This window comes from Malaya genurostris, chromosome 3, assembly GCF_030247185.1.
Source record: "Malaya genurostris strain Urasoe2022 chromosome 3, Malgen_1.1, whole genome shotgun sequence".
NCBI lineage: Eukaryota > Metazoa > Arthropoda > Insecta > Diptera > Culicidae > Malaya > Malaya genurostris.
This window is the reverse complement of record NC_080572.1, coordinates 187,201,556-187,225,223: the sequence shown is the minus strand read 5'-3', so window position 1 is coordinate 187,225,223 and position 23,668 is coordinate 187,201,556. Positions and strand designations below refer to the sequence as shown.

At 35.7% G+C, this 23,668-nt stretch overlaps 1 protein-coding gene across 2 annotated transcripts in view; it reads right to left on the bottom strand.

Moving 5' to 3' along the window:
- LOC131438864 (protein cycle) overlaps positions 1-23,668 on the bottom strand; it is a 112,061-nt gene that overhangs the window by 63,005 nt on the left and 25,388 nt on the right. For both annotated transcript variants that reach the window (XM_058609211.1, XM_058609212.1), the window contains exon 2: positions 8,031-8,077. In XM_058609211.1, coding sequence (XP_058465194.1) covers positions 8,031-8,047 — 17 coding nt within the window. In that variant the 5' untranslated portion in view covers positions 8,048-8,077. The remainder of the gene's footprint in view (positions 1-8,030; positions 8,078-23,668) is intronic.

Below are 23,668 nucleotides of genomic sequence, written 5' to 3'. Positions count from 1 at the left end.
CGAAGCCCCATTGCCGATTCAAATTAATACGCGTCCGATGAAGTGATGTTTGATCTCAATCGTTTTAATCTCCATGAGTTGACCTGTGGTTTCGATGTGGAACGTGGTGTACCTAATGGAAGATCTCAACGTCAACGTCAGTTCAAGATTCCGGGCCCAATTTCATCACCATCATGTTTAGGTAACATTTTTTGTAAAACGGCAATGATTGGACTGGTTGGACTTGTCTAGTAATAATTGGATGCACTTTGATGCCCGATTAAGAAGACAGTGAATTACCACACGGATCAATAAGTCCCGAGACTAACAATGGAAACAACATTTTTTTTGCAACATTTTTTTTTATTCATCAACATAATCAGCTTTTAGGGTGATACAATGGTTCACGTTTTTCCAATTTTTCAATACCATGTTTATAAAAAAAATTATCTTTCGCTTCAAAATAAGCTTCAGTTTCAGCGATGACCTCCTCATTTGAGCTAAATCTTTTTCCCTGGAGCATTTTTTTAAGATCAGCAAAGAGCCAGTAGTCACTGGGGGCTAAATCTGGCGAGTATGGAATGCGGGGAAGCAGATCAAAGCCTAATTCGTTCAATTTCGCCATTGTTTTCATCGACTTGTGGCAGGGTGCATTGTCTTGATGAAAAAGGATTTTTTTCTCTGCATGTGCGGTCGTTTTTTTGCGATTTCCTCCTACAAACGCACCAGTAAGTCAATATAATAATCACTGTTGATCGATTTACCTTTTTCGAGGTAGTCAATGAAAATCACGCCATGCGTATCCCAAAAAACTGACGCCATGACTTTGCCAGCTGACTGCTGCGTTTTCGGACGCTTCGGACGGCTTTCGCCAGCTGTGCGCCACTCAGATGACTGCCGCTTCGACTCTGGAATGTAGTGATGTATCCATGTTTCATCCATGGTCACGTAACGACGCAAGAAATCTTTTTTGTTGCGAGTAAATAGCGATAAACTGCTTTCTGAATCATCGACTCGTTGCTGTTTTTGTTCCATCGAAAGCAATCGCGGCACCCACTTGGAAAAAACCTTTTTCATGCTCAATTTTTCATGAAGGATAGCAAATACACTTCCATATGATATATGTGTCATCTCAGCAATCTCACGGAGCTTCACTTTACGATCTTTCATTATAATTTTTGTCACTTCATCCACATTTTCCAGTGTGACGGCTTCCACAGATCTACCCGAGCGTTCCGCGTCATTTGTGTCGGTACGACCACGTTTAAACTCGGCGAACCACCGACAAATCGTTGCTTTTGATGGACAAGAGTCCGGATAACATTTTTCAATCCATTGTTTCGCTTGCACGGTGATTTTACCCATTAAAAACAATGTTTTATCAAAACACGAAACTCGGTTTTTTCCATTTTTTAAATAAACTACAAAACCACTTTACTCCAACCTCGATAACTCAGCTGTTTCTGGTCGGATCGACGTAAAATTTTGACCCGTTTCAAGCAAAGGTTAGTACTCTAGAAGACGTGGTTACTGATTTACTACGAGCGCCATCTCTGCTTTAGTCTCGGGACTTATTGATCCATGTGTTATATGAACTCACTAATCAAATGTTTGTTTGAGATCCGAAAACTGTGCTAAAACGAAAATCATAGGCCACATATTTCTATCTCAAATGCAACCTGATGTACATTTTGTTAAATGCCGCCTAATCCAAAACTGACCGCAATTCTGATTATTTCATTTCATCTGGATAGAATATGCCATTTCAAATGCACTGAAAAGTGCTTATGCCAAATAGACTAGAACCACCACCGAAATACCACCGAATATTTTTGAAAAATCCTACGGAATAGGGCTACTGTACCAATAGTCACCTTATTAGTAGATTCGCCATGTTATTTCAATCAATGAATTGTGATAAAATCGAATACAATATTTTGCTTCGGCTCTAAGAAGCAATACCACAGAAAAATAGCTCGAAAATTGTTAAATACTGATTCTCTATAGTGATGCGAATATTTGAAACGAACACTCCTAATTTCTTAATTTTGAAGTCAATCTATCGAACAGAGATAGCAGATCTCACTCTAACTAAAGGTTTTCGTTCATTACCACTACAGTTTCTGTAGTGTAGTTGTACAGTTCTGCCAAACATTTCCAAGTTCTCCGAAAAAAAAGAATCAGCTATTCTTTTTATTCTCCATTACTTTTGATTAAAACTAAATTCTAATCTTCAAGGAGAATGTTTTCGCTTGTTCGAATTCGAATACAAAGAGAAATAAATTTGTTACAACGCCTGAATTATCCTTCACGAAACTTAACACATACATACAACCGAGTATCAAATCTCAAAATCAATTATTGATGAATGATGAAACCGATGCCCTGAAGGGAGATAGGAGAAAGTAATTATATTATCCAAATGCAAAAGCTAGTGCATAATTAGTTCTCTACCAGGCTTCGTATCAAATTGCAACATTTTGCGTGACATTGTTATTCATCACTAAACAAAAAAAAGCTTCTACTTTGACAGTAAATAACGATTTAACAACTTGAACTGTATTTTGTGTGATTTACGACATTTTCGTTCAAAAGCAAGCCGATCAAGATTCACATTTATTTTGTCCTAACTCTGTGTTATTCTTAAACGCTGTAACAATCCAAGAGGGTGTTGGCAAAAAGCAAATAAAAGTTGGGCAACTACATACCGATCGGAACAACAGTTTTTGTTTTATCGATTTTATTCATCGATGTTTTCTCCTTGAAGAAAACTAACGGGTGTTTTTTTAGGAGGTTTGTTTTTAGAATAGGAATCAGTTGTTTTGACAGTGACGTCTCTACTCAGTATTGTTTAGCAACTCATCCTGAATAGGTTAACTCCAGAACAACGCTTCCATCGTGATCGTAAAAATTTATTTTCAGAATCAATGTTCAATTAAAACTGTTTATAGAGCACTTCGTGAATCGTCCGTCTGAGACCACCATAAAGAACGTAATTACCAAATTTTGGTCAACCAGAATGAGAAGAGTACGGTCTAAGATCTGGTGGAATAATCGGTCCTTATTTCTTTAAAAATTAAGAGGGACGACGCGTTGCCGTTAATTAAAATCGATACAGAACCATGATCAATTAATTTTTGTTGCCATTTCTTCAAGATATGGATGTGGACGAAATGTGGTTTCAACAGGATGGTGCCACTTCCCGAGTAAAGTCTAACATCAAAATGAGTACAAATTGAAATCTGATTATGATGACAACATCAGATTGAAATCCTAATATGATATCGACTCATCAAATTTTCAATTAATATTACATCATGTTATCATTTTGCTGTTTTAAGGCAAAAGTTCTGTGAAACTCAAAACATGAAAATAATAATATCAACAACTTAGTGAAAATACAAAGTTAAGTTTCAATGGAAGAATTATTCCTTCAATCCTATGTTGCCTTTTACAAAAATGCTTTGACATCCTGCCGAGTGGCAGTTGACCGCAACCATAACCGCGAAGAAACGATTTTTTCAACATTTTTTCAGCTTTTACGCAAATAATGCTCCTTTTTTTAACCACGAGAATATTGGTGTCAAACCACACGTCTGGGAGGCATTAGATAAATTGGCGATCATCGGTACCACGTTTGTTTGAAGCTGGTGAATCTGAATATTGGCTTTGGTATTCCCATATCGCTGATCGTCTGCCGTAGGAGCTTATTTCAGAATTTGATATGAGAAATATATTTGACGATCGATTCCCTCCTAGATACGTTAAGTATTCGGTATTGTAACAATTTTGGCGTTCAGTTTAAAAAAATGTTTCGATTTTTTTAATGCTACGACGTCGCGAAGTTCATTCAAAAAAAAAAATCTACTCACCAAACCCGTTCTGAAAATACCTATAACTTTATATCCAACAGTATGGAAAAATTCATTGTTTACGAAATTCGAACATCGAACATTGAATGTCTCTGATTTCAGAACCTAGAGCTAATTCTTAATAATACTTTAGTAGTTTAGAGGAGCCACAAAGAAAATATATGTTTAATTTGTATATTCCTAAGTAGTCCACAAACTGTGTCAAAGACACTCTTCAAAACAATTCTCATTCCTAGTTATACATGCTTAGAACTTCATACATGAGTGTGTACGCTCGATACTATGAGAAGTATTTTATCAATCATCTAATAGATCTTGGAACTTTAATAGACTTTTCTAAAGAAACCGTCTAACTAAAACTTCATAATTTTGAGTCACAGGACTAATTCTGCATCAAATGATCGTAAATTATAAGTCTACACAAGAACTAAAAATTTACTGAAAAGATTTTGGTTCTATCTGTGGTCAGAAGCAAGATAATCGTTCATTGTCCCAATTAGTCGAAAAAACAATGATCTGGGATACCTTATTGCCGGATTCCTAATTCACGTTCCCTGTGTTGTAGAAGACTTCACTGTAAAACGTTCGGTCTTCAGAGCCTCTAAATTCGCATTTCGAAGTGATTACATGTGCGAGTTGTGTGAGATCAAGTAGTTAACTCAATTTAATGTTATAATGTTTGAATGCTACAGCTTTGGATATGAGAAGGACAAAGAGGACATTTTCATACTGTGCTCAAATAGCCACACTGCTATTCACAGTGGATGCAGGATGGAAGAGATGCAACGAGTGTGCATTGACAGAAACTACCTGAATACAACTTTGTGAAAAAACACTGCTTGTCATATGACCGAACATTTTCCATCCACTCATAGCTAGCGCTTACAGTCCAAAGCAATCACAAAAAGTTCGCAATCTCATCACCTAAGTTGGAAACCAGATTCTCTCCGCGGTAGTGTGAGAGATTGCATGAAATCTTTTTTCTTGCTTCCGACTAATGGAGATTGCATACAATCTTTTTTTCTTGCTGGCGAGTAATATCGCCTAAATGTATACTATCCCGAACCTTTTTTGACGTACTATTTTTAGATTATGCTCACGACGTGTCATTTCGAGAAAATCTACATCATATTAAGTTTTCAATGTGCTTTCACTGAGAGCAAAACTAGTTTCCAGTTTGATGTCATACAGCATTTTTTTTGCTTTCAATTTTGATCTTTTAACCGTTAAAACGACCAAAACGATAGCAAATTAAGTAATCGATATATACGAACAGCACAACATCAAATTGAGTTTTCTTTTTAATCTCACACTCTACTCGGGTTGTCATACTGTGGCCGAAACAATCGACTTATCGAAAGAACATTTCAACAACAACATTATTTCGAGAAATGGACTGGTGAACTGGCCTGCACGTTCGTGTGATTTGACGGCACTCGATTATTTTTTGTGGGTATACGTGAAGTCATTGATGCTTTGGAAACCAATATTCAACGTGTTATTGCTGAAGTTCGTCGCCAAATGAGCTGAGCTGAAGTACATCGCCATGGTTGCACTTCGTGATTGACCGAATGAGTGGAAATGCACAAAAAACCAAGAAAATGTAGCTTGGGAGACGCAAATCATTTTCACTGTGCATACCCACTCACGACAAACTATTCATTGAATGATCAATAATGTCGCCGGCCACGACCATGACCGCTATGCTACTGGAGAAAAGGAAGGAATGTTAGTCCGATACTCATTGTTTCTAGAGACCGCGGGTAGCACTGTATATCCACGAGCATCGCAGGATAGGAGATGTGTTAGTAGGGAGGGAACGAAATCCGGATATGTTTTGGTAAACAATATGATCTTAATAAAAGCTTTTTACTTTTTTATTTATGACTTCTGGTCAGTCAGTAATTTTTACTTTTTTCGGTTTTTTAACGATATCAAACTAACTAAATATTATAAGAAGAGAAAGAATATGAAATTATAGAGCCATAGTACTCAAGGAAGAGCAAGAATGTTAAGAATAAAGTGCGGAAAAAGTGAGACGTGACAAGGGTCATTTAAGTAAGCAGAAGACTTCTCGTATTTAAACTTTTACCTTCTACCAGAGGAGTCGAACTTAGGCATCTTAGCGATACGAGTCATCCTTGCTCTTCCTTGAGTACTATGGCTCTATAATTTCATATTCTTTCTCTTCTTATAATCTCTAGTTAGTTTGATATCGTTAAAAAACCGAAAAAACTTAACAAAAGCTATTTTCCTATACAAGAGCCCCTATAATATTTATCCAACTATTCATTGGTTTTCTTCCAATTTTTAGTCCATTCCCTTTTGATGTTTTATGACAGAACAAAAACGGTTTTTTTTTCATAATCAACATGGTTCAAAACCCGAAAAAACGATCGACTTTCAAAAGCAATAATTGAATCGCATTAAAATTTTACATGTCTGCCTTAATATGAATAGACTATAAGACACCATCTCATTTACGATTGGAGCGCATTTTGGTGGTCAATGAAATTACTTTTCACCTCAGCATATCCGTCTAAGTATATTTGGGATGGAAGGTTCTTAGGTATTTTGCAATTTTGATCTTATACAGTAGTTCCTCCGTTTCAGAGCTTTCAAATACAAATCATTTACGGGGCCAACAACGTAAACTTTGAATCACTGACCCATGTCATGAGTGTCTGAACCACGTTTATGAAATAATAATACCTAGCTTGATTTTCATAATGCAGGCAAGTCAGTTGTCTAAATTTGGTTTGCAAAATAATTCTGGATGATTTGGTGTTTACCGAAAAGTAATCATGACAGTACCGACTGAATTCAAGAAAAAAAAACTTTTTTTAATCCACCTAGTGGTGTAATGATGCCTTTTTCATATTACCTATATTTTCAAAAACATCACCAGAAGATTCTGTCAAGATTTTTTTTTCAAACTTGAATAAAATCAAAAGCTTGCTTTGGTATAACCTACTAACACCTTTTCAATTTGGAAACAGTTATGTCAAGTTAATATATATTTGAATGTGCAACTCTACACCCCTTCCATGTTGTGATCAAAATATTTAAGAAGTATCAGACGAACAAGCAAGACAGTAGATACAGTGAAAACCTCGTGAATGAACTCGTGATGAGTAAAGTTCATGTTTGACATGTACCGGTTGTTTGTTTACATATTCAATAACACGCACTGAAATTAGAATGAACATGTAAACAAACCACCTTCAGCTGTCAAATGATGCCATATTTTTGTCGAACGTAATGTTGCACTTCTTCAAGCGTTCAGGACACACAGAAAACAGACTTGCGCATGAACTGTGTGTAAAATTTTGGTGTCACCGCGATCAACACTATTTTGGATGCGACATTCACATCACGACACTGTTTTGGGTGCTACCTTCACTTCACGCTAAATGTTGGTTTTGCTGTTGGTTAAAATCACGAATTTATTTTTGATTAATGCTCATTAATTTCACATGTGATTTAGACGATGTTGGAATAATTTTTTTATTTTTTTTTTTTTAATTCAAACTGTTGTAGTTGCCTCCAACGTATAACATATTTGAAGTTCACACGAGATATTAAAATATTTTGTTCAAGCCTGTATATCTGTTATCTGTGCTAAACCGAAGTATGTTGTTATGGATGACGAGACATAGGTCAAAACTCAACGCAAACAAATTGTGAAATAACTGTAGCACGTCTAAAAACGAAGGTTAGCCATTTCTAAGAGTGTCCGGAGAAGAAGTTGAAATTTGACAAGAAATATCTTGTCTGGCTAGCAATCTTCGAATGTGGAAAAAAGACCAGTGCTGTTGTTTTTTCTCTACATCCAGAAGTAAATTTCGAGATTTTATCCAATCAACGAATGAAAACTGATGCCAAATAAACTAAAGTGATTGAAATTATCGAAACAAGTTGAACAATATCGGGCCCAAAATTTGTTCAGGCATAGGTTATAAATAAGAGAATAAACATAACCATATTCACTGAAATTTTGAAAAACATTTAAAATTAAACAAAAAATATCATTTTTTAAATATCTTTCACCTTAGAAACTAGTACAACACAAATCGATAATATGAATAAAATATCTGGTGCATAAAACAAAGAACAGTATCCAAACAAAATTATAAGGAAATCTTAATTTGACATTAAATGAATAGCATTATTACTCACCTTTTCGGATAAATCATCCTTCGAACCTGAAGTCATTTGTGCAACACCTGAAAGAATACGAAAGAATAGGAAATAAAATATAACAATCACAGATTTCTTGGTGTCGCTCTAAGAATCATTGTTAGTGCAGTGATGTAAACATTGATTATGGAAACGACCATGAAAACGAAAGGTATTATACACCTGATCATCTATCCTTTGTTGCACCCAATTATTGACAAATTGAATCATCACCTTCGTCCGATGCATCCCTTTTAAGTCTTTTTCTGTTCAGAAATATTTTTATTGCTGAGCAAAAAATAAGCGCAGCAGCTGGATGCTTGGAATAATCTCGTCATAACTGTCAGTAACAGAGCAACATTTAGATCGCAAAAACAGTTAATCGAGCTATTTTTCTGATATACATATCGATACTACAACAGCGTGGACTATTGGCTTTCCTTCGAAAAAGATAAACAAAACCACTGAAACAAAACGGACGCTACAGGATGTACAACCCCTCTTCAATTGTTCGTTACCCATCATCATTCATAATGACATACCAAGGGAAACTGCCAACTTGTTTGCAATCCTTCGACTCGATTATCTAATAAAGATACACTCAGCAGTTTCAAGCACCGAGCTGGCAGCGATATTGTATATCCTTTTTCTTGTTCAGTTCATAATGAAATGAACGGTAAAGGTAGGGAAAATCTGAAACTGATTATGAGCTAATCGAACCGGCTTGATAGATTCGGGGGGTGGTTTTGAGGCGTCTGTTACTGACAAATATTTGACGGTGTAATTTTACTTCTACAACAAGCATCGTCGAATGCAGATGTTTTTAATGCCCGTTGGGCTGACATATTTTTTCACGTTTTGATTGTTAAAACATAAATTGTGTATTCATTTATGTTCGGTGGTAAATAAATACCATAAAGTATCGAAGTCCAGCTTTTTTTGGCAAGGAAAATTGTAAACTTTCTTTTCAAATGGTGGGTAAGGTAATCTATAGTTTAGCACATCATCGAATTTCGTCAAAATTTTATTAAAATACTAGGCAGCATTATTTTTAACGGAATCGAATTTGTGAGAATTTTCTTTAATCATTTCAAAGCACTGCACGGAACGACCGAAATTAGCTCTGCGCCTAATTCATATTACTGTTTTTGAATTAGTTGATTTTAACAACAAAATTTCCAAAATAACTATGACATTAGTTAAAATTGAGAATTTACTTTGCTGGAAAAAACTCTTATTTTTAGCGAATGAGTTTAGTTGGCGAATATCATGGACACAAACCAGCAATATTTCAATCCAGTACGAAATTATCATCGACAACTAATTTTGTTATTAAAATCAGAAAATTTGGTTCTATTTATCTATCACAATCATTGCTGAAGTACAGCACAAAGAAAACAAAAATTAAACTGATTTTATTTACAAGTTTATGAGTCAAAAACTCATGAGAAGTGTCAAAGCAAAACAATCCATTAAAAAGGTAAAAAGGACAGTCTTGTTGAAATTGCTTGCAAATTGTTTTGATGTTTTCGCAAGTGTTACGATATATCCATATATAAGTTTCTAAACCGATGTGTAAATTTTTGAATTTGTGCGCATTTGAAGCGATTGTGCGTTATTGTTGTCGATGTTTTTTCACGGAACAGTGAAGTGAGTTTCGAATGTTGCACTCTAATTGTATATACGAGTCTGTTCAAAAAGTACCCGGAATTCTCATTTTTCTAAAAAAATATTTATTTATTTGTCTACATCTATATGGTCCCCTTCAAAGTAATCCCCCCTAGATATAATACACTTATGCCAGCGTTTTTTCCAGTCTTCGAAACACCCCTGATAGTCACTTTTTGTAATGCTCTGTAGCACTCTCAGCGATTCTGCCTTTATCTCTTCAATCGATGAAAAACGCTGTCCTTTCATGGGTCTCTTCAACTTTGAGAACAGGAAAAAATCACACGGAGCGATATCTGGTGAATAAGAAGGTTGGGGCATGATTAAAGTCTTGTTTTTAGCCAAAAAATCACGAATAAGCAACGATGAAATTCAGCAGTTTTGGAACGAATTTTGCTGCCACTCGTTCCATGCCCAAAACATTTGAAAAAATATGATGGCATGAGCCAACTGATATGCCAACTTCATCAGCAACTTCTCTAATAGTGATTCGGCGATTATCTATAATCATTTTTTCCACTTTTCCCACATTTTCATCGATTATTGACGTGCTGGGTCGACCGGAGCGTTCGTCGTCTTCAACGTCTTCGCGGCCATCTTGGAAACGCTTATACCACTCGTAAACACTTGTTTTTTTCATAGCAGACTCACCGTAGGCTCTCTGTAACATTTCGCACACTTGGTTACACTTTATTTCATTTTTCACGCAAAATTCAATACAAATTCTTTGACTCTTCAATTCTTCCATTGTTTAAACTAACAAAAATCGCCGAGCTCAAAAAAACACGTCTACACCAGCCGCTACAAGACAGAATGTAAACAATGAATACAGCTGAAAATTTCACCATACATCAGGGACATATGTACCAACACAATAGAAAAAATTTTTTGACCACCGGACTCTCCAGACGCGCGCAATTAAAAAATTCCGAGAACTTTTTGAACAGACCTCGTATGTCAAATGAAGTTTTTTTGTATCTTCCAATCTTCCGCGGGCTACGCCGTCCGGTGTACTACTTGTATTCAGTTTTTGTTTACCAAGTGCTCAAAGTTATCAGGGAGAAAGTCGATTTCGCGAAGTCGAATGAAGAAAACAGCGTTTCAGACGAAAAATTTGTAAAAAGAAGTTTATGTTTCGTTTATGTCTTTTTCTCCAAAACAACGGCGTATTTATACCTGCCAATATAGAAAAAAACAACCGCGACTGAAAAATTCTTTTCGTTACATTACTAACGCCATCTAGTGGCTAGTAGTCATTACGGTGTGAACTTTTTTTTTCGGTGACAGTGCGCCATATAGCTGCAAATTGCAGAAGCCAATTCAACTATTTATGTTGGTTGAAAACAACGTTTTATTTCTCTAATTCAACTAAAAAATTAGTTGAATGAAAATGAAGTTTGCCTTAGCTAAGAAATGACAGCACGTTGAATTGGTGAATTCAACTAAAAAACGTGATTAATCCACCTAGCAGTGAGATGATACCTTTTTTATCAATCCGCATGTGTTGTTTTGCATGGATATTCTTAGTTGTTTTAGTTCTCATTATTTTAATTATCGTCGTTTTAAACGGCAAATTGAGATTTTAATCACTCATTACCCTGTAATGTCGAAATCGTATCGAATTTCAGTCTTAACGTGTGAAAATCGATTGAACATTTCATGAGATGTCGAAGTATGTTCCACTTTAGAGAGCCGGTATTCAGGAACTAGCATAACCCAAAATAATTCGAATGGCCATAAATTAATACGCCAAACAATTTACATCTTCTATATCGGTATGAATTTTAAAAACTCATCATCGGTAATTCTAGAATCGGATAAAATTCACCAATTTTGTATGGGACCTTAAGTCCTTTAATTTGAATTTTTGTTTTTTAAGTTCGATTTGGCCTTTTTGAAAAAATGATTGAGCTTTGAGAAACGATTCGAAACTGGAACCGGTGTTCTAAAATCGGTGTAGCCGAAATCAGTTAAATTCACCTGAGGAGTGTGTAGACATTTTTAAGAAATGCGAATTAAAATTTGGGGGTACATTCCGAATCGAAAACTGAATACCGCTTAAACTGAAATAAACTTATTTCGTAATCGACTATCCAAATCAGCAAACCCGATAAACCTGATTAATTTATGTGAAATGGACATTTTTATACCAATCACCCTGTATCTCCTGAACCAGAAATCGGATCTGACTAAATTTTATAGGATTTTAAGACCTCTCATTTGAATCATAGATTATTCTTAGATTTCATTTGAATCTTAGATCGGTTCAGCCATCTACGAGAAAAATGAATTACATTATTTTAATTTCGTTTCATATATCATCCTGTGGTTCCGAAATCAGAAGTCGGATCCAAATTTGGGAGTATACTACTTTTCATATGAATCTGAGCTTGTAGAAAACGGTTTAGCCATCTCCGAGAAAATTAAGTGAAATTATTTGTCACACACGCATTTGCTGATCTCGACGAACTGAGTCGTATGGTATATGGAAGTTATGTTCTTCCAGCATTTATTGTGTAAGTAGTTTAAATCAATATAATTATAGAATTACTTTCAACTCAAAAATGCAGATATCATCTGGTTTACATATGCCATATTCGAACGATTATGTTGCCAAAAACGAACCGTGCTAAAATCGGTCCGAGGCAAATTGTCATGAAAAAGGACGCTGTACACAGTCTTTTTGGTACTTAGAAACAATCGTATGTAACAGTATAAAAAATCGTGTTTCACGTTGCACCCAAGCATTGCTTTGTCATACAGCGCTCAAAACTCCTACTGCTGGAATAGAGGGAAAAGTCGCTTACAGAAAAATTTCGATATCTCCGTTAAAAATGGACGGATTTTAACAATCTATGGCTTGTTGGATAGGTATTACCGTGCGGAATCTAAGTCTGAAAACATATTCTGTTTTCAAGGTCAATTGTGACAGATACTGTCGAAAAACTGAAAATTTTGACATAAAACTTTGTATAACTCAAAAAGTAAACATCCGATCTCAAAACCATTCAATAGCGTTTTGGGTGACGGGGAGACCTTTCATTTGCGACTAGTTTGATCAAAATCGGTCCAGCCATCTCTGAGATCTCGACCTCTTAGTTGACAACACACATACAGACACACACACATACACACACACGGACATTTGCTCAGTTCGTCGAGCTGAATCGATTGGTATATATCATTCGGCCCTCCGGGCCTCGGAAAAAAATTCTAAAGTTTGAGCGAATTCTATACCTATTTTTTATATATATAAAAACGTGTTTAATCCACCTAGCAGTGAGATGATACCTATTTTTATCAATCCGCATGTGTTTTTTGCATGAATATTCTTCGGTGTTTAAGTTTTCATGACATTATTTTAATGACCGTCGTTTTAAGCGACAATTTGAGATTTTACTCACTCATTACTCTGTAATGTCGAAACTGCAAATCGGATCGAATTTGAATCTAGAAGTGTGATAAACGATTAAACATGCCATGATATGTAAGTTCCACTTTAGAGTTTACGGTAATTTAAGGTACTTCCAGAGCCGGTATTCAGGAACCAGCATAACCCAAACCGATTCGTATGGCCATATGACGAATATATTAAAACAGTTTTGAGTCCAATTTTGAAGCTTTTCGGGATTGTCATCTATATCGGTTTGAATTTTAAAAATTCATCATCATGTAATTCGAGAACCGGAAGTCATAATTGGATAAAATTAATTAATTTTTGTATATAAGTTTGTTTTAATTTGAATTTTTATTTCTGAAATTTGATTAGGCTTTTTTTGAGAAAACGATTGAGCTTTGAGAAACGATTTTATACTGGAACCGGAATTCTAAAAGCGGTATGGCCGAAATCAGATAAATTCACCTGAGAAGCTGTATAGTTTACATTTGTTTCAAAATATTTGAAAATCAGTTAAGACATCTTTGAGAGATCATAGCACGAATTAAATTTTTAGGTGCCCTCTGATCGACAACTGAATACCACTAAAACTGAAAAAAGTTAATTTTTTTTATCGACTATCCAAATCTGCTAACCCGATAAACCTGATTAATTTATGTGGAATAGACATTTTTATACTATCCCCGAAACCGGAAGTTGGATCTGACTGAAAAGCAAGATGTTTTATAGAACCTTGAAACTTTTCATTTGAATCTTAGATCGGTTCAGCCATCTACGAGAAAAATGAGTTACACAATTTTGATTTCGTTTCACATATCATCCTGTAGTTCCAGAACCAGAGGTCGGAACCAAACATAATGCAGGAACTTTGTTTGGGAGCATACGACTTTTCGTATGAATCTGAATTTGTAGAAAAGAAATTTTCCGAGAAAATTAAGTGAAATTATTTGTCACACACGCATTTGCTGATCTCGACGAACTGATTCGAATGGTATATGGATATTATGTTGTTCCAGCATTTATTGCTGTAAGTAGTTTAAAACAAAATAATTAAAAAAAATTCTGCCATCATCTGGTTTACATATGCCATATTCGAACGATTATGTTGCCAAAAACGAGCCGTGCCAAAATCGGTCCGAGGCTAAATGTCATGAAAAAGGATGCTGTACACAATCCTTTTGGTACTTAGAAACAATTGTATGTAACAGTATAAAAAATCGTGTTTTCCGTTGCTCCCAAGTATTTCTTTGTCATACAGCGCTCAAAACTCCTACTGCTGGAATAGGGGGAAAAGTCGCTTACAGAAAAATTTCGATATCTCCGTTAAAAATGGACGGATTTTAACAATCTATGGCTTGTTGGATAGGTATTACCGTGCGGAATCTAAGTCTGAAAACATATTCTGTTTTCAAGGTCAATTGTGACAGATACTGTCAAAAAACTGAAAATTTTGACATAAAACTTTGTATAACTCAAAAAGTAAACATCCGATCTCAAAACCATTCAATAGCGTTTTGGGTGACGGGGAGACCTTTCATTTGCGACTAGTTTGATCAAAATCGGTCCAGCCATCTCTGAGATCTCGACCTCTTAGTTGACAACACACATACGGACACACACACATACACACACACAGACATTTGCTCGGTTCGTCGAGCTGAATCGATTGGTATATGTCATTCGGCCCTCCGGGCCTCGGAAAAATTTTCTAAAGTTTGAGCGAATTCTATACCTATTTTTTATATATATAAAAATAGGTAAAAAGGTAAAAAAAATATATATCAAAAAATATTTTATTATTTTTAAGGGAATGAGAATTAAAAAATCTAAATTAGCAAAAGTAAGATTTTTTTAGTTGTCTCAAAAAATAACTAACTAAAATCAGAAATTCAACTAATTTTTTCGCTAAAATGCTCATTTCGGTCTTTCCGTGTGTATTACTTAATTTTTAAATCGTTTAAAATGTTTTCTTCCGGGTAGTAGAACTGGGCAAGATAAGTACCGCTTGACTCAGAACAAATTAGATCAAGTGGCACGTTCTCTTGGTTACAGGACATTATTCTAGACTAGGATTGTAGACTTTCCAATTTATCAAAATGTAAAAAAGACTGATGAACAGCAGAAATAAAAAAAACTATGACATAGATGGGACACGAACCAGTGACTTTTTCTTCCTGTGAAAAACGTTTTGCAAATTAAACTACACTCAGTACAATGCAATAATCTGCAGTGCACAAAACAATTTTTATCGAGAATGATAAAAGTTTAATCATAGTTTTTTTCATAATGGTTAAAATTACCATTCCTTACGAGCTCACTATTTCGTAAAAAAAAAACTTCAAGGAACGTAAGTTAAATTTATTACTTTTATGTAAATTAATGGAAGAAAATTATCATGTGTTCAGTATATAATACATCAATCAATAAGCCAGCTCAACAGTGGCTTCAAAAGTGTTATCCGGACTCTGATCCATCGAAAAGAACCATTTGTTATTGGCTTGCTGAATTTATACCATTCACCATTTATATATTAATGATGGTGAAGGTTCTGGTGGGTAATGACTGATTTGCGTTTTCCACACTTCCAAATATCAATAATCGCACGTACTAGCTGATTGATTGAGTAATTTTTGCAAACTTTCAATGCTTCACTTGCAGAATTCTAACCGTATAAGACGAAACACACGAAAGCAACAAAATTACAGGGTTTTTTTTTTTATTCAAGAATATAATGTTTAAGGCACACTGCTTAAGCTCTAAGATGCCAAGGGCTTTTACTAATTTAAAATTTACGACTAACTTAAAACTAGGGTTGTATCATTAAGTAATGTCATATTTGGGTCGCAGTGGTTGACTTTGGCAGATCCAGCCTTCATGTGGTGATCGGCCGGTGATCTGAATATTTCATGAGAGTCTTCCATATGGCGTTGGTGAATATTCATGTTGGCCGCATTCTTCGGTCCGTGTGGGTCCGCGGGAAACACCCCCAGGTTACGAATACCCGGCGGGTGGCCCGCATGCTGTTGATAAGTTTCCGTGGGCGATGATGGTGTTGTTACAGAAGAAAATGAAAAAAAAAGATAGCGAAGTAAATATTGCGGAAAACGAAGTAAAATGGGGATATGGGAATGAAATGACTAAAACGACAGAGATCTAATTAGTTGACATCGAGATGGTGAAAAGACGGGGAGGGGGGAAGCGAAGGTTAGTGACAGCAAAAAGATCTTGTTAGTTCCGATGAAGATGGTGGACAGATGAGGAATCGGGATAATCGGCGGAAGTTAGTGTCGAACCTGCAGTTGAGAAATAATTCTTAGCCACAGTTGAAACAACGTCGATAAATAGGAGGAACTTTCTAAGCCAGATGTAACAGATTACACTTGTATATTAATGTGTTTGAGAAACTGGTATATGAGAAGCATATATGAACTATCCCGACTCGCCAACACATCCCGAACCGGAACCTCAGGCGGTCTACCTCGGGCCCTGAGGGATTCCAGTAGCTTCGACCTGGCGTCGCGATACTCTACGCACGACCACACGACATGCTCGATGTCCTGATAACCGTCGCCACAGGTGCAGAGCCCGTTCTCCACGATCCCGATACGCCGGAGATGTGCGTTGAATGTATAGTGATTTGACATGAGTCGTGACATAACGCGAATGAAATCACGACTCACGTTCATCCCCTTGAACCAAGGTTTCGTCGATACCTTAGGGATAATGGAGTGTAGCCATCGTCCCAGTTCGTCATTGCTCCATGAAGTTTGCCAACTTTCGAGAGTTTTCTGACGAGAGATACTGAAAAATTCATTGAAGCAGAAAAATTACAGGGTTGTGTAGGTTACAAGATCGATTGCGATCACATGCCATGTTCAAATTCACTCATGAAATAACTTAAATTGGAAAAATATACAACAAATCGTTTGTTTCCATTGAGGATGTCTAAATCTAAGCTAAGAATTGATATGATATCAATTTCTATAACTTACTTGCCAAACCTGTCTCGGAAATACAAATTATATAGCGATTTGAAAGAATGTTTATAAACTAAAAACCGCCATATTGGATTTTAAGAACTCCACTACAATAAATTACTGATAAACACTCGCCAAGTTTGGACAAAATTTCTCTTTCAAAATTCCATAACAAATAACAAAAGTTTATTCAAACGAAATTCAAACCGGTTCAAATCAATAATATTTTCCACCCCAGTTTTACTCAACCATAAACCTAATCTACTCCAATTATTCTCCGACGAATACCGGTTGAAACTAAGCAGAAATTTTTTTTGTTGATGTTGTCGTAAAACTATTTATTTTCCGGAAAACTGCTTTTGTAACAGAAAGTATTTAGTTTATTTTGTGTAGCGCAATGTAATACAAACGCATTGAAGCAGTGTTGCTAACTTTTTGCCTTTCTCATTTATAAAGGTTATGCAATCACTGTGAAAACCGACTTTTGAACCGCGGGCCGAGTGTCATATACCATTCGACTCAATTTGTCGAGTACGCAAAATGTCTCTGTGTGTATGTGTGTGTGTAACTTTTTTTGCACTAACTTTTCTCGAAGATGGCTAAACCGATTTTCACAAACTTAGATTCAAATGAAAGGTCTTGTGGTCCCATACAAAATGCCTGAATATTATATGGATCCGACTTCCGGTTCCGGAATTTTTGGTTAAAATGTGCAAAAAATTGTGAAAATAAGTGCACTAACTTTTCTCAGAAATAGCTGAACCGATTTTCACAAACTTAGATTCAAATGAAAGGTCCTGTGGTCCCATACCTAATTGTATACCATCACTGAAAACGGGGAAAAACCGTCCTTTCCAATTAATAGTTCTTATCAGTAGACGGTCAAACAAACCGATTTCGGTTATTCTTTTAAGAATCAAAAAAAAATTATTTTGAAGAATACCACAGTATTATATATGATAGTATGATTGATATCAGTACATCAGTACACCACTAGGTGGATTGAAACAGGTTTTTATTAGGGAATTAAAATCTACATTCATAAAATGAAAGCAATTTTCCATCAAACGTTGGGGAACTATTAATCAAAACTGATATTTCATCCAAAAAGTCAGGCTTAACATTCATTTGAGAATAAATTATTGCTTAAAAAGATTATTTGAAACACAATAGTTCAAGCCACTTTGATAAACTGGTTGCACTGCATATAAAAATACATTGGTCTATGACATACGTACTAAATAAAATGTACGTAATATACAAATTACCAACACAAGTTAACTTAGTTTACTCTTGATCCTTAAAAGAAACTATTTGTTTTAGCCTGATAGAAAACTGAACGTTTTGTTGTTTTAAATAATCGATATGCTCTCCGTTTATTTAAACATGCGAAGTAACGGTATATGTGAGTATAAATACGCACGGTATATGTGAGTATAAATACGCATTAGCATAAACTTTTGGTTTATTCGGAACAAATTCTATACATGGTTCCAAAAACAAAATGATATAAAATTGATCATATAAAAATGTTTTCAATGTTATTGAATTCTTTCATAAAATGATTCATAATTGGAATCAGCAAGGTGAAGTATTTTCATCACGCCAAACTTTGATTATAAATTTAATTCTAGAAAACTTAAATTTTAAATTATTTGTGGTTATCCTATACTACTTAGGATTTTATCATGATTTTCCAATCGTATTTCCGATGGTATGGAGAAAAACCTGTTTTAATCCACCTAGTGGTGTAATGATGCCTTTCTCATATCAATCATACTATTATATATAAAACTGTGGTATTCTTCAAAATAATTTTCTTCGATTCAGGAATTACCACAGGAACTTTCATTTGAATCTAAGTGTGTAAAAATCAGTCACGCCATCTATGAGAAAAGTTAGAACACATATTTTCATTTTTGTGCACATTTTACCCCATAACTCCGGAACCGAAAGTTGAATCCAAATAATATTCAGGGATTTTGTATGGGACCACAAGACCTTTCATTTTAATTTAAGTTTATGAAAATCGGTTCAGCCATCTCTGAGAGAAGTTAGTGCAAAAAAACGTTACACACACACGCACACACACACTCGGTTCAAAAGTCGGTTTTCACAATGTTTGCATAAGAAAGGCAAAAATATGTTTCTGATATAAACAAGTTTTTCGAATTTTTCTCGATTAAGTTCTGCCCATTTGGTACAGAGAGAGTTTTGAAAAGGCGTTCCTTAGTAAAGTAAGACTACGTTGTGTCAGATAGCCAAGGTCACAAATATATCAGAAAGCAATGTGTTTACATGAATATTTAATCATGAGAATGCATGAACGTTTAATCACGAGAAAGCTCTTTTCAAAGTGGATGACGCGTTTACTAACAGTCGTTCAAAAACAACAACCTGTTGATGGTTCAGATCAGTGTTTGGCTAATAATAAATTAGATTTTTTGCATCGATAATTTACAATATATGAAACATGGATCCATCACTTCACTCCGGAATCAAAACGAACATTATTTCAGTGGATTGCAACGTCCAAAGGCACGACAGTCATCTGAGAACTGAGTTATAACTTAAGTATTTTGGGATTGGGTAAACATTTTCATCGACTATTTAAAAAAAGGAAAAACAATCAATATTTTAGCGAGTAGAACAAAGCGTTGGTAGATCGTTTGAATTCAAAAATTAAACAAAAAATCTATTTTGTGGCCAAAAACAATTCCATCTCCAAACACCGCATCGAGAAGTTAGAGAAAGGTTATTCAATCACTTGAAAACCGGCTAGTAAAAATTGACCAAGTGTCACATACCATTCAACTCAGTTCATCGAGCTGAGCAATGTCTGTGTGTGTGTCACACAATCTCACTAGGTTTTCTCGGAGATGGCTGAACCGATTTTAACTAACTTAGATTCAAATGAAAGGTCTCATGGGCCCATAAGGAATTCCGGAATTTTATCCGGATCCGACTTAAACCGGCGAAACAAAATACGCAAAGAAAATTCTAAACTGGTCTCAAAACTACACAATTCGATAGCCATTTCATCAGTAGGCAACTAAACAAACCGATTCCGGCTATCCTGGTTCTCGGTATCTGGTTCCGGAAGTACCGGAAATAGTGGTCATATATACAAAAATGGATCTTACTCACTTTTCTCAGTGATTGTTTGACCGATTTCCACAAATGAAAGGTCTCGTGGTCCCATACGGAATTCCTAAATTTCATCCGGATCCGACTTCCGGTTCCGAAATTATAGGGTGAAGTGTGTTCAATATTGTACACCGTCACTTAAACTGGTGGAACCAAAATCGTAAAAAATGTTATAAACTGGACTCTAAACAGTTATCCCCAAACTTATGGTCAATTGAAAGGTCTTATGGTCCTACCAAAAATTACTGCATATTTTCGGATACAACAAACATTTAAATCGTCGTCTAGAGTGCGATGGCAAAATGGTATAAAATCGTCAAAATTTGTTGGTGGCCGTACGAACCGACTTCGATTATACCGGTTCTCGGGTTCCGGTGACGGAAGTGCATATAATAGTGAACCCACTTCGTTTTCTTAAGGATGAACTACGCAATTAAAGCACTTTTTTATTCTTTATGTTATGCATAAACAATCTCTTGGTGTCTTTCAGAAATCGAAGAAAAATTTTTTGAATAGAATACCACAATATTATACATGAGAAACGCATCATTGCACCACTAGGTGGATTAAAACAGGTTTTTATCAATTCTAACGCTCACTGTATTTACAAATCCATATAGGGGAGAGTGGGGCATGTTCGATCATTAACGATTTTTCGAAATGCGTGTAAAATTTGTAGTTCACTTGAAAAGTATTCAAGCCTAGGTCAAACAATCACCTACTCGGATGTATAAAGATAATGTTCTGACAAATTTCATCCACCCGCAGCAGCCGGCTGCCCAGAATGTAATTTGAAAAACTAGAATCCTTATGTTCTTCTTAACCTTGAAATTCAAATACACACCAGATAACGAATTTCAGTCAATGGGCGCTGTTAGAGACGAAGAAGGAAAATCTCTAGACAAACAAACCAAAAGAATTTTTAGGTGCAATAAAGGTTTATAAACAACCTAAATGAGAGCATTGTTAAGAAGAGGCATTTGGCTGGGGGAAGAAAAAGAAAAGCGACCGAAGTTGCATAGAGCCAAGTGAAAATGTAAAAAGGAAAAGACTGTTGTCTAGCCGAATTCTGGTAAAAGCTAACACATATTTCGAAATTTCGACAAACGCATTTGCTGATTTTGGGATAATTGTTAATCACTGATGAGTTCAGCACATGATTTTACCAAATGTTTCGCAAAGAAATGCACATTAACGAAAAATCAGTAAATCTACTAAACGATCTTGGAAAACATAATATTATCAGCGTAATTGTGTACTGACGATCTGTCTCGGCATTTCACTATGCCAAGCTAGAGAATTGGTTTTAAGTGTGCAGGAAACAGTCAGAAGAGATTGCCCTAATCTTCAAGCCAGGTCTCCTAAAAAAATGAAATTTTCCTATGATACGTCCATGTACAGGCACAATGTTTTTGTTAATAATCCCATTGCTGAAATTTTACGAATCGTCGTCCTTCCGTTAAGTAAGTGAAGCATCAATATTTCGTATCGACTTTAATCATCATCTTTTATTGTATTGACGATTTAGATGGTGGCGATCAGCTTATGATGGCTGTTAAAATATGCAATTTGAGTTGAAATAGCGTTAATTTGCTGTATAGCGCCACCTTCCGAATATATGTGGTTGGAAGGAATCGATAGTTCAAGAGAGGAATCTGCTACTTTTTTTCAAAACCAACTAAGGCAGGCAAAATAGTTCCGATAAAGATTTCCTCGTTCATGTAGTGAATTATATCAACACATATTGAACACATATTTTTGCACAAATGGGCGTTATCTAATATGTAGTAATTCCCTCTTATTACAGCAGCATTACGCAATAGACAATGCCTGCTCCAAACTGAACCAGCGGCTATAATCATTTGACGAAATAGTAAATAAATGAAACTCATCAACAGCTATAGAATGCATCGGAGCACCAATAACAGCAAAACAACGCTCTAAAATACATTCTAGCTGCTCTACGATTCAATCCAAACAACCACCGCTCGGCTCTCATCTGGAAAACTGCGCAAAATAGTTGGCAGGCGCGTGTAAAATTTTATCAGTGCACTATGCATGTTGTGTTGCTTCCAACGAGAGCAGTCCTAACAAACACAAACACATGTCCCAGCTGTAAATGGTTTGAGGGATTATACTTTTGCTAGTAGAACCAACCAAGTACAACTAAAAAAGTCACAGTATGAGTAGTAGTAATCCCGCGTCTGTTCAGCAATGCATATTAGAACACAAATGATGCACTATTGACTGAGCTATGGCTGTTCTGTTACGTAAATGATGTAATAGTTGTGCTTTGAAGTAGTTCTCGGTTTTGTAAGCCGGCGTACCGGGAGAGCATCGAGAGCGCATATGATGATGGAAATTTTGCAATAAGCTGAGTAACCCGACAAGCTTTCGAGTTAATCGGTATATCGTGTGCGGTCACAAACTTGAACTTGACGGAAGGTCGTTGTCGGTACTTTTGCAAGCTACAGTACCGATTGGAATAATTTGGAGCTTGTTGCACTTATCAGTTCTGTTGTACGGTTGCCCAACTGATGTACAAATGAGGATTTGCGATGCCAATAGGATAGACAAACTGGCATATCGGTTGATTAATTACAACATTATATTTTTACACTTTACAATATTATGGAATATAACAAAACGAGATGCTATGATGATAGTGCATTTGAGCATCATTCCTATGTGTCCCATTTGAAAACCTACAGCAGCTCCGGGTCAATAAACTTACAACAATCACACTATCAAATGTCAATAATGAAGTGACCAAACAACAGTCGCTTGATTAAATGTCAGTATTTGCTCGGTGAAAGATATCGATAAAACTTTAACTCGCATTTTAAAAGCCACCTATTGGCATGATAATGTATTTCTCTTTACATTTAAATAGTATTATTAAAACATTTGTAAGATTCTATCCTTGGTCATAAGTATAGTGAACCTATCAAATATCCTAATAGTAGCTTTCAAACGTGTCTAGCACACAGGCTGAAAAGTCCCGGGCCTAACAAAGAGAACACGATTTTTTTTTGGTTCAAAATAAACTCGATTCATCAACGTAATCTCCATCAAGAGCAACGCAATCATGCCAACATGGCTCTAACATTTCAATACCACTTTTGTAGAACGATTTATCTGTTGCCTCAAAATAGGCCTCAGTTTTAGCGATAACCTTTTCAATCGTGCGAAATTTCTTACCGACGAGCATTTTTTTCAGGTCTGCGAGCAGCCAGTAGTCGGTGGGAGTCAAATCTGGCGAATACGGTGGATGTGGAAGCAATTCGAAGTTCAATTCATGTATCTTTGCTATTGTTTTGATTGACTTGTGACACGGTGCGGTATCGTTTCTTTGCAATTTCAGCCTTCAAACGCTACAATAACGCTATATAGTATTCATTGTTATTGTTATTTCCTTTTTCGAGATAATATAAATATTATGTATAAAT